This window comes from Lycorma delicatula, chromosome 1 (genome assembly GCF_047948215.1).
Source record: "Lycorma delicatula isolate Av1 chromosome 1, ASM4794821v1, whole genome shotgun sequence".
NCBI classification, from domain to species: Eukaryota; Metazoa; Arthropoda; class Insecta; order Hemiptera; family Fulgoridae; genus Lycorma; species Lycorma delicatula.
This window is the reverse complement of record NC_134455.1, coordinates 109,009,990-109,022,765: the sequence shown is the minus strand read 5'-3', so window position 1 is coordinate 109,022,765 and position 12,776 is coordinate 109,009,990. Positions and strand designations below refer to the sequence as shown.

At 30.0% G+C, this 12,776-nt stretch overlaps 1 protein-coding gene across 2 annotated transcripts in view; it reads left to right on the top strand.

The window, feature by feature from the left end:
* The window catches only part of Drgx (Dorsal root ganglia homeobox), a 309,721-nt gene that overhangs the window by 216,437 nt on the left and 80,508 nt on the right, over nt 1–12,776 (top strand). For both annotated transcript variants that reach the window (XM_075359069.1, XM_075359075.1), the window contains exons 6-7: nt 59–186; nt 6,454–6,624. In XM_075359069.1, coding sequence (XP_075215184.1) covers nt 59–186; nt 6,454–6,624 — 299 coding nt within the window. The remainder of the gene's footprint in view (nt 1–58; nt 187–6,453; nt 6,625–12,776) is intronic.

Here is a 12,776-nt window from a genome sequence, read left to right as displayed (position 1 = left end):
TTGAAATTAGTAAAAAAATTGTATCGGTTTATATTTTGAAAATAATTTTCTGTTCTAGGGTACACCTGTTAATGAAGAGCATGAAGTATGCAGCAGCGGTGAAGAAGAACCTCAAATGCAAGTTTCCGAACGCAGCGTTACACCACTCAGTTTAGATCCTGAAGATCGGGCTTCTTATACTCCAAGGTAAAATAGATAGAAATTGTTTCATAAGGGAGTTCATCGATGGAAAAATAAATCTAATGATTTTTTTTTAATATTATAATTATTAATAATTTTTTAATTAATTAATTAATTGTACAATTATCAGCAGCATGTCTTGCTTGATTTCCTACTTAGTTTCTAATTTTACTTGTCTATTCAACGTAATTGTCATTGAACTGAACTGTATTTCTTTCATAGAATTGATGAAACACAGATAAAAATAATGAATTTAATAGTTTGCTGCAAAGTATCCTAAGGTCCCAGTAAAAAACTCGAGCATTAAATGAAAGATTTGAGGTTACTGCTTATTTTTGAAATTTGATAAGTGGAAAGCCCTGATCATCGTTAACAGAGGATATTTTGACTACAATAGCCAAAGGTTCATAGTCCTGTAAAAACTCGTTAGACAAATGGGAATTCGATATTCCTGTCATTATCTATCGAATTATAAAAGAATTGAACTTACAACCCCCATCACCCTCATCTTTTCAAAAATCATACAAAGGATGACTGATTGCAACCGAGCAAAACAAGCAGTATTGCCTAAGCTATAAGGAAATACATTCAAATCCTTACAACAAATATAGAAGTCATTAATGTTAGTGATAGTTAGGAAGGTGTAGTAACAGTTCTTGTTATACTGTTTATCATTCTCGGAGGGGCAGAATTTTTCGGAAATGTTTTTAATTTTCTTTAAGGTAGAACGAAAATTCCCAAAGCATATTTTGGAAACTGACTAAGCCTCTTTTAAACATAGTGGTCTAGTTAATAGGCATAACAATATCTATTGGAATGATTCTAATCTGCATTTATAATTTAAAAATATGTGAATCTTTCTGGGTTAAATGTTCAGCTAGAAATTTCAAAGAATAGTTATCTTTTTATTTATATATATATTTTTTAAACTGTAATTAAAGAAAAATATTTTTATATTTCATGAAAACCATTTGAGCTAAAAGATAACCTTTTCATGAAAAACAATATATAAAAGTTTGCAACAAGATGCTCTCATTCATCACATTACAGTTTAGATATACGAGAATTTATTGCCTAATTTATTAGGTTAACAATTTATTGTTAACCCCTTGGGACTGACTAGAAGAAAAGACAAGCTGACTGGCTACCATAGGCTGTTAGAATGATAAAGGATGTGTGGAGAACTCTGTGATGGAGCTGTGGTGTGGGAGGGTGTAGGCCGTTAACCTCGCTTCCAAAAGCGGACCAGAGTAGAGAGAAATAGGATATATTTTCATTTGATATTTATTAAATTTTTGAATCTGTTTCTTGATTTTTAAGTAAATCAAGAAGACTGAGTAAATTGAATTGTAGGACAAAACTGTCGTTATCGAGATCAACACTTGTTTTGTTATAAGATTAATATTGTTCGTGTTTAATACTTAATCAATAATGATTTGAAGGCATAGTCTAATTGAAGTCAAATATAAGAAGAGTTTTTGTGTGAAACCTTCGGTGTTAGAGGAAGGCGCGGGATCACGCTTCCGCGGATCGGTTAATTTGATAATTGATATTTGTAAGTTATGGTAGAGGTAGTGGTTGGAAGAAGCTATTCGAAGGTGATAATTGGTTGTGGAAATACAATGATGGAAATGTCTGCCGAGGGATTTGCATCGGTGGCACTCTGACAAAGACCAAACTGTGAATGTGTTGTGTTATCGAGGTTTAGAGGGTCTAAAAGAAAACCTCTGGTAAAGCCCATCAGGGTTAGGAATGGCAGGGGTGGTATAGCGACCAGGATAATCACACGGCGCGGGTCATCCCCTACATGGTTAGGATAGCCACCATAGACTTATAATCTTTTACCATGTAGGATGTACAAAAAGAATAAAATTTAAAGAAAAACGAAGGCATTTGTAATTCGTACAACCTAATATTGAAAAAAAGTTGGCAAAGTTAATGATTACAGAGTATCTCTCTTGTAGTTGAAAGTTCAGCCGATTTTTGTGAGATAAGTACGAGTATATAACAAAATGTAATGCAAATTTTTTACGTTTTAAATCTTTTTAACTTTTAAAATTGCATTTAAATTATTATCGGTAAACTGACTTACAGAATATTTACTATGACGAATGCATATAATGTCATACTGCCGGTATGACATTATTATTAATATTCTTATTTTTCTTTTTTCATTATGACCACCTAAGGACCACGTAAAAATTTCAAACAATAAAGGTTTTATTTTAAAAAATCATGTCATAACACAATGCATTATTTAAAGAGAAATATTTTGAAATAAAAAAAAATTACTTTAAGTGGAGTGAAATAGTTTTATTTATTATATGCTAAGTTTCATAATTTTATGGGTGAAAGGTTTCATTGTAATTTCTGTTAAGCAAGACAAAAATGCGAATGTCGCTCGCTATAAGCATTTCAAAGAAACTACACGTAATATTATTAGCCTAAATAATAAAAAGTAAATTAATTAATCAATGTTCTAGTATTCTGAATTTTTAAGTGAAATAAATATATACTAACTGCTTCTAAATTAACATAAATTCTACTTGAATTATGTAATAACAAAGAAATTTGCTTTGTAATTAACTGTATATACTCGTAATTTAAAAACACATAATTACATTGGAACAGATGACATTAATTAAACTTTAAAACTCAGGTCAATGAATAGAATATAGAATATTATGATTATTCGTGCAAGTTAGACAGAGAAGTAATGAGAGAATAAGTGAAGTATATACTAAAAGCTGAATGAATGTGGGGGAAGACATTGAAAGAGACTGAGAGTGTCTCTTCGCCAGACACATTATTAAACGGAAAATGACTACCATTATATAACTGCTATGTATTTAAGGATAATCTTTTAAATTACTCTAAATTCAAAATTATTGTTATTATTATTTTTATTAATTAGTTGTTAGCCGGGAATTTTTTACGATTATCATGGACTGTGAAGATAATTTGTCTTGCTCACTGGATTTTCTTCCTTGTTTACCAAAAACAGTAAAGGTTGTCAATACCTCTAAATAGTACAACATAGTAGAAGAGATTTTAATTTCAAGAAAAATATATCCAAATTACTCAACTATAAATTTGCTAGATAGTAAAGACGCAATTTATTTTATATCTATTTCTTTACTGTATGAAAATTTTCTTTGCTTGGGCAAAAGGATTTTATGCCTTCCTTCGTTTAACTATCGGGTATAATTTCATTCTTTAAAAATAATTCTTTTACAAACGATGTAACGTGTTTCCATAATGCATCAGCAATTTTTACTTCCTTGTAAGAAATAAAGGAAGTATTATGATCGCGAAAAATTTTGGTTTTCAGATTTCAACGGAAATATCCGTTTTGATCATCCCTGAATCCATTTTGACTAGTTTCGGCGTGACGTCTGTACGTACGTACGTATGTTTCTCGCATAAGTTAAAAACGATTAGCCGTAGAATGTTGACATTTTAGATTTAGGACTGTTGTAACAACTAGCTGTGCACTTCCCCTTTTGATTGCAATCGACTTGAAAAAATGTCCGAAAATGCCCAAAATCAAAAAAAAAATCGGATTTTTTATTTTTTCTTAATTGCAGTAATAAGCCGTCATTGAGAGCTTTCAACAATATATCATAAGCGGTACTTATTTTCATCGGTTCCAGAGTTATAGCCAAATAAAATTTTAATTAATGAAATATTTGGATCTTACAAGGGGATGGCACATCGGTTTAAATCCGACATCAGCTTAGAAGTTATTAGTGAAATAAAATTGTATGTACCTTTCACTTTAAAAAAATGTATATATGTACGAGTAATTTAATAGGTGTACAAGGCAGTCATATGGTGTCAACATCAGATTGTTTTTTTTTCAATTATGTGTTACTGGCTTCTCTTCCTGGTTTATTACTTGAAACAGTGAAGTTTGCCAGTACTTTAAATAACATAAGATACTAGACGAAATTTCAATTTTAACAATCAATAATCTATCCAAATGACTCAACCATAAATTTGCTTGACGATAATTAAAATATATAAAAATTAAAATACCGTAAAATTTATTTTATATTAATATTAGCATAACCGTTGCATCTTTGCCTGCACTATATGCCTATAGAACTTAAAAAATTAGAAATATCTTTTTAGTATTTAGGTTGGGCTGTTGTTCTCAGAGTTAATGCTATTCACAAATTAAGGGATAAAATAAAATATTTATAAAAAAATGTGTTCCCAAAATAAAATGTTTAATGGAATCAGAAGAATATTGAAGTTGTTCAAGACTACTTTGGTGCAAGCCGAGCAAAGAACAACAGTTTTATCATTCCATTTTTTGTCATTACAATGGTTATATATTTTAACCCTATTACATATATGAATATTTTTCAAATCACAGATAGTCATCTTAGGGTGATGATTAAAAGCTGATTTGAGACTAAACATATTTCTCAAAGGTTGAGTTGTTTTTGAGCCGAGAATATACGATGCTCTTTAAGTCTTTGAGAATGCTCTGGCGTTGATTCACATTGTTTATGATCATAAATTCTATTAGCCCTAGAAGTTCTTACTATCTGAGACCTCGCTGATCTAGGGGTTATAAAAGCTGTTAATATCAAAATGGTAGTCGAATCTATACCAATACCATGATGAAATCTCCTAAGTATATAAAAATCTACGGAGTGATATTTTTGTTCGCGTTAGGTTGAGTTCTCGTGGGTCATCGGCAGATTGGAAAACGATATTAAATTTAGTAAAACACGTAATACATTTTAGCAAAAGTCGATATCGAAATCGAAATTCAATATTCCTCAAACTATAAAAACTCGGTTAAATATGTAAATAGTTATTTCCTTTAAATGTATTCTTAATTTATTTGTACGAATATTACCATAGTAATACTAATTTATCTTTTATTGACAATGGCAATAAATTATATAACTTTCTGAAGAAGTCGATATTGACGTAGTCAACTATAGAAATACACAATGATAATCGATATAGACAATCTCTACCGAAATAATCGAGATGAAATTAAACAAAATAAGTTTTACTTGTTTTGCTGATTCATCAGGGTTACTTATTTATACTCTTTGTTTATGACCTATATAGTAGTGATATTGGCAACAGTGAGATTGACTGTGGTAAACAATCCGGGGGTTATAAGAAAGTTACTGTTAAAATTTCGTAATGACTGGTTCAGCAGTTTTCCCGGTTAACGGGAACTAACTGTCTATTTTTACAGTAGTGAGATAATGAATACTATGATATTACAATAATTCTACAAATTTTAGTCTTTTAATAAAACTTAATGAAGATTAGAAAGTAATAAATATTAGAACGTTTGGTTTTGTTTTTAATTGTAAGTAGTAAACGTAAAGAGTGAGCATTTTTTAATACTGTATGAAAACTCTTCGTAAGATAATGTAAGTGACCGTAAAAACAGTTAACGGTCTTAAACCAATATTTTAAATTCATTTGTGTTCATGATAATTCTAGTCTAAGTTATAAGTGATCTTTTCAAGATTTGTTTCTGTGTCCTGCATCTATTCAATTTATTGCCGTTCAACAAGTTCAACATCTTCACCTTTTACATTACATAATTTTGAAATAATAATTATTTGTAATTATTGTATTAAGCTCATCATATTATTATTTTCTGCCCTTAGGCAGAGCCCTTACATTGTCTTCTTTCTTTTATATTCTCAGCTAAACTTTTAAGATCTTGTTAGGTCAAATTTTCTTTTAGATGATCAACAATCTTTATTATTTTTCGGGCTGTATCTTTTAAACCTTTTACTGATCCTTTTCACACGGTTTTAATCATCCTTAGTTTCAAATTATACTATTATTATTATTGTTAATTTTTAGCAAGTAATTTCGACGGCTATCATGGACTGTGAAGAAAAGTTATGTTACATTCAACTAATATTATCCACTTGCCGGCCTCCGAAACGCGAGTGGTAGCGTATCGACCTTTCGTTCGGATTTCCGAATCCCGGTCAGGCATGGCATTTTCACAGGCTACAAAAATTGTCATTAGGCTCATCCTCTGAAGTAATACCTAACGGCGGTAAAAAAAATTGTCAGTAAGCTTTAAAATTGCCAGAGACGGTTAAACTGATTTCTCACAAATCTTAATCTACAGAAAAATGTGTTTAAATGAAATATATATATATATATATATATATACATACGATACTGCATTAATTTGTTATGTTCAATTGTACAAAATACTTGTCATGTAAAGCTAAATTCATATTTTGTTTTGTTTTGTTTTCCCCTTTTCAGTGGTGGGGCTGTATCACGGAGTTCATCGCCGAGGGTCTCTTCACAGGCCGGGCCCCCAAGTGCTTCTTCTCCAACCAGTACGGGAGAGACCACACAGAGAACCCCGACGGTCTCTTCCTCACCGGCAAACACGTTCACTCATCCCCTCTTCTCTGGATTCACTAGTGAAGGGTAAGTCATTATTTATGAACCTCATAGCCTATAAAAACATAAATCAATCTCCAATTTTCATTTTCATCGAATTCTGTTTTACAGGTACAGATAAACTTGCCGATTAAGCTTGTTTATTTATGTTTTACAAAAAGGTTATTTTAAATAATATATAACATTATTCTCTTTATTTGTACCATTTTATTATAAACGGTTTTGATTTTATAAAGTTATGTAATTAGATTATATCAATTTAGCACGTGCGGTTTGAATTGTAAAATTTAAACAAGTAACAAAGCTTTCATTGAACTATATTAGTAATAATAAATGGATACTTTCCCATTTCGTTTAATCTGAATATATCATTAATATTTCAGTACAAATATCCTTTTTTTTACATCTACACATGTAAAAGACGCGACGCATCATATTGTATTATTAATGAAACTCAAGAGTTTCTTTAATAATTGGCCAGTTCTGCCCAAGAAGACCGACTTTTCGTAATTTTATTTTATTTAAATAATTATCAAGTCATTTTTATCTAAATTTTTTCAAAAAATGAGAAAATTAAAAGAAGTATAATTTCTTATTTAATATTAAAATATCTTTTCTGTTTAAAAAAAAAAATATTTTTTATATCCATAATTTAATGAAATATTTAAAAAAGGATTATCTTATTTTCTTATACCGTGAGATTCAAGAAAGACTTTACAACTTTAAAAGCATTTAAACATTTATTTAGATAATTTACAGACTCGGTTAAGGTCTCATTCATACCAAAACACATTATTGTTTTGACTCACTTAGTTCATTAGTAGCTTATTCGGCCACCAGAGCTGTCACCAGAGCTGTTAAAAATGGATGCATTTACTGGTGTGGAACGTGCTCGCTATGTGTTTTGGTTTCACGATTTGCATCAACCAACGGCAGTTCAAGCTAATTTTCGTAGAGTACGGTAAGGAGCTCCTATTAGGCGTATAGTTTACTCTTGGCACTAAAAAAATAAATACGATTTTAAAATAATTTATTCAAATATTTACGTTTAGAATTTTGTTTTAGTAAATTAATAGTCTTGTGCTACTGTTTATCGGTAAATATTTAAAACATTTATAAATTGAACGTCAACCTTCAAACTTGTAGCATCATAATGAACCACGCTTCTAACTAGCACACTCAAATTTTTTCAGCGTACTCAAGAACAACTAAACCAATTTTCATCAAACTTTTACATTCCCAATTTCAGATAGACTACTAGAGGATATTAAAATTTCAATGAAATAGATTTGGTAGGTTTAGAAATTTTCTAGCCACAAAATTTTATACATAGGCTTTTATATATAAATATATATATATATATATATATATAAGTGCAATTACTCTTCATGGGAATCGCGCTGTTATGTTCAAATAAAAATTACGGAGGGACATAGATAGACGGGTCAATGAAACATGTCCATTCTTACAACTAGGCAATAAAGCGATCAGTACATTCAATTTTAAGAACGTACACAAACGACACGTGCCTAACGGGAGCACGACACGTGGCCGTTTCCGTAGTATTTTGTTTTGTTTTTCCTCCGTTTTACCGGTCACAATTCGTGTGAAGAGGGGAATGAAACAGAATAATCGGCACAGCATGATTCTGTATAATAGATTTTATACGCACATGAAATCTTCCTGATTTTTATACTTCACTTTTAATTATCGTGTAATGATTCGGATTTATATTCTTTTTTTCAATTTTATTGAAAGAATACGGTATTTATTTATATACTAAATAAATGTTTAAGCCATTTAAGTACATAACTTCTAAATTAATGAATTTACAATTAATTTTACTAGTCATGTCCTTTCCCGACAAATTTGAAGCCTAATAATTTGCTTGATGGTACTATATTTCATAAATTTTTTTTTAATTGAAAAAAATGTTTTTTATCTCTTTTAAACGTACCTTGACTTTACCGTCCGTGTAAAACGCGTAAAATTTAAAACAATGTTGAATAATTAAAGTTTCTTTTCTTTATGTTTTCATAAGTTTAAACTGTGTTTTTAATTAAACGAACAAATATTCTTCGTTAATAATTTTTCAAGTAACAGAAATTTTAATCAGAAAAACATTTTTAAAAACACTTTGTTTTTTTTTAAATGATAAGTTCATCTTGATAATCAAATTAAAAAAAAAATACATTAGAATTAACTATTATAAAAATATGGACGAAATAGTATTTGAATTTTTTTTTAAATTTAAGTCAAGTAAACTGTTGAGGTGTACGGTTATCCAATAAACAACAGTTATTCGGTGTAAAAGTTGTTATGGACTGCTATTTCAAACAAGTTCAGCATTACAACCGCTTTCTTACGAAAACCATTGTACATCCGCTATTTTGTGAAGTATTTCATACACTTTAATCACTTCATACCTTTTCGTTAGTATCCTCATCTTCTTCCTTTTATTGTTAGCATAAACGTACCAAATTTTTATTATTATTATTGTTATAAAGCCTGGCTTTAACTATTAATGTTTTCCTTTTGCTTTAGTGTGCCAGCCTCCGTGGCGCGAGTGGTAGAATCTCGACCTTTCATCCGGAGGTCCCGGTTTCGAATCCCGATAAGGCACGGCATTTTTCCTCCGATAGCTACAAAAATTACATTTCATATTCCTACACAAGCTTCGACTTTCAGTAATGAATTTCATCAACCAAAAACAAATTTCTCGGCCAACGAGACCAAAAATGTTGGCACATTTCCTTTAGCTGCTGCCACCTGTAAACCTTTTTAATTTTAATTTAGATAGATTAGGTTCAAGAAAGGCTAATTACTGGATTTCTAATGAGGAAATGCCCAGGTGATAAATATGCTCGATCAATAGAGCTATTTTATAAGCTTAAAATAGGACTTAAACATTTAGAATGGATTCAGTTTCAGTTAAAAGAAATTCTTCAAATCTCAACTGGATTTTCCTACACTTTTAAGATGGTATTTTACGGGTTTACTACTACCTTATAGAGACCACCACCACTTAATTCACCAAAGTGTGGTGAATTAGGCGGTATGGAATGCCATTTGAATTGTTTCATGACAGTATAATTTTGAATATCGGCATTGAATTCTTCATTAAGGAAACTGTTTCTCAGTGCCTTTAATTACTTTTCTACCACAACAAAATTTGCTCCATTATCACTATATAAGTAGGACACATAGACCCATATTACCACATTTTGAAATTTGCAAAGAAGGTGAGAAATGATAAACTAGAAACTAACTCAAAATAAACAGTATAAGTTGCAAGACTTATAAAGATTGCACCGTAAAATTTTCATGAAATCCTGCTTCTCGGGTTACCATATATAATTAAGAACGGTTTTCAAATAAACTCCTGTATTTATTAAAGAAAGATTAATTTCAATTCTATGTGTTTAAATAGTTTTTTAACGGTAGTTGTACAACTATGTGTTGTACTGTTTAACTGAGTTTACATTTAAATCAAAATAATTTTAGGTACATATGAATAAATACTTCATGGCCACCACTAGGATGACATCTACACCTTCCTCCTATGACAGCATCATTACCTGTAACCCGACAAATCAAAACAGCAATATAAAAATTTCTCCTATGGTGCACTACTTTTCAGAAACTCTATATTATAGCACTAATCACTAACACTAACACTAATTACTAACTACTGTTCTATTCTTGTTACATGCATTGTCCGCATAGATTCTACGGTATATGTCCTCGACGATTATTATACGCGTATCCGGAAAGTAAATACTGTTTTGTTAATGAAAAAATATACGTAACTTTCAACAGAATAATTTTATTATTAAATAGAAGAGGAGACCTTAAACTGCTTTTTAGCATAATTCTCACCAAATCTGTCTAAAGAATACAGTAAAATCTTCCTGCCTAAAATAGCTATTAATTAAAAAATCACTGGTAGCTGAAAGATCATTTATCAAAAAACGTCGAAAATGAAAAACGATTAGCCGATTAGCTGTGTATAATTTTATGTGCATTTCACACGGGTAAAATTAGATTAGGATAAAGATTAATAAAGCAGTAGTACTTTTTTATTGAAGAAAAATTCCTTATTTTAAAAGGGGAAAATTAATAAGTAATTAAAAACCCCTTGAATTTTTTGAAAAGAATTATCCTTAAATTCATCTGGTATTACGAACCTAATATAAATTCTGTGTAATCTTATTTGTTATCATTAATACGATTATTTGATTATTCTGTTGGGGTTGGTAAGAAAATAACTTCGGTTTTCTCAAATAGATAGTTTTTTTTTTTTTTTTTACATGACGTTTATCAATTTTATGATTTTTTATATTGGCTTTTAATAGCTATCACTTTTAAAGTACTTCAGAAGCAAATTCCGCATAATCTTGCATCCACCTACCTATTCGTTTATTGTCAATTTCAATGGAGTGCAAAAACGAACATTTCTGACAATTTATTTTTCCTTCCTTGTACGAAGTAAAGGAAATATTGTAATCGCGAAAAAGTTTGTTTTTCAGATTTCAACGATAATATCCATTTTGACAAGTTTCGCGTGACGTCTGTACGCAGCTACGTATGTACTCGCATATCTCAAAAAAGATTAGCTGTAAAATGTTGTAATTTTGGATTTCAACATTTTGGCATTCTCCTTAGAGCTCTAATATTACACCATTAGATTACCATTAATTTCGAAGTTTGCAAAATTCTTTGAATGGTAAAACTTTCATTAATGATGATAATCTGAATTATAAAGACCAGATTTCTATGAGCGCGGAAACATAAAATTGTCAGAAAGATGCCAAAATATTATCGGACAAAATTAAAATATATAATTGATTAAAGTACATTCTCAGTATAAAAAATAATTGAGTCATTTCAAACTACAAAACCGCAAATACTTTCTTGCCAACCCAACAGTTAAAAATATTCAATAACATAACAACAGTTGTTTTTACTTGCTTTTCTTTAACGCACAATGTTTTTTTTTTCAAGTTTGTTCTCAAGTCTTTCAACTTTCCTATTCTCAATTGTTATGATAAAGCTTCTGTTCTCATTATATCTTTATTTTTCATTTCCTATATCCATTTGTCGTTTTTGCAGAACCTCCTTCATTCTCACGTTTAAAATGTCTACAGCCTTTCTTTTTCTATTTATTTTTCTTAATGTCCAAATCTCCAATTCATACAAAAATATTCTCAAAACTAACATTTCACAAGATGATTCTTCAACTCTTAACTCTATTTAATTGTATGATAATTGGTTTTCTATTATTTTAAATGCTTTCATCGATGTATATGTTGTTCTTGTATAAGAACAACAATTATTCTTCCGAACATGCGTACAAATGGTACGAAAAACTTTCTTGAACAGCATAAAAATTGCGTATATTTAAAACTGATCAAATGATAATTAAAAAAAAATAATAATGAAAAAGTTTTGAAAAACGAAATATATATGAATGTCAATATTTTACTGATAATAAATATAGATAATTTAGATGTTCATATTCCAAATAATATTCAAAATATCGCTCTGAATGTAGAAAGAAAACCTACATGTTATGAAAATACACAAAGTATTTTCAATATCGTTACAATGATACAATTTTTTTGGTAATCAGTCGATTAACTGGTTTGATTTATTTCTCTATTCTTTCTACTTTTGGCTAATGTTTTTATTTCAAAATATTTACCTCAACGGAATCTTTAATTATTTTGTTTTTGTATTCTAATCTTTTTCTCCCCTAAAATGTTTGTTTTATACACTCACTTCTTTCCACGTGTAGAAATAATCCACCAATATAACCAGGCCTTGCCGGCCTCCGTGACGCGATTGGTAGCGTCTCGGCCTTTCATCCGAAGGTCCGGGTTCGAATCCGGTCAGGCATAGCATTTTCACACACGCTACAAATCATTCACCTCATCCTATTAAGCAATACCTAACGGTGGATCCGGAGGTTAAACAAAAACAAAAAAAAAAACAAGACTCCTCTACTAACAATATTTTTTTTTTTTTAATTTGTCTTGACTTTTTTTCAAACCGAATGAACTCGTTTAATGCTATAATGTTTTTTTTAACAACATATCTTAAAAGCTTTTATTCTTAAATTTTGAACGGCAGTTTCTTCTCATAGAAAGACTGGTTTTTTTCTGATTTACTGAATGAAA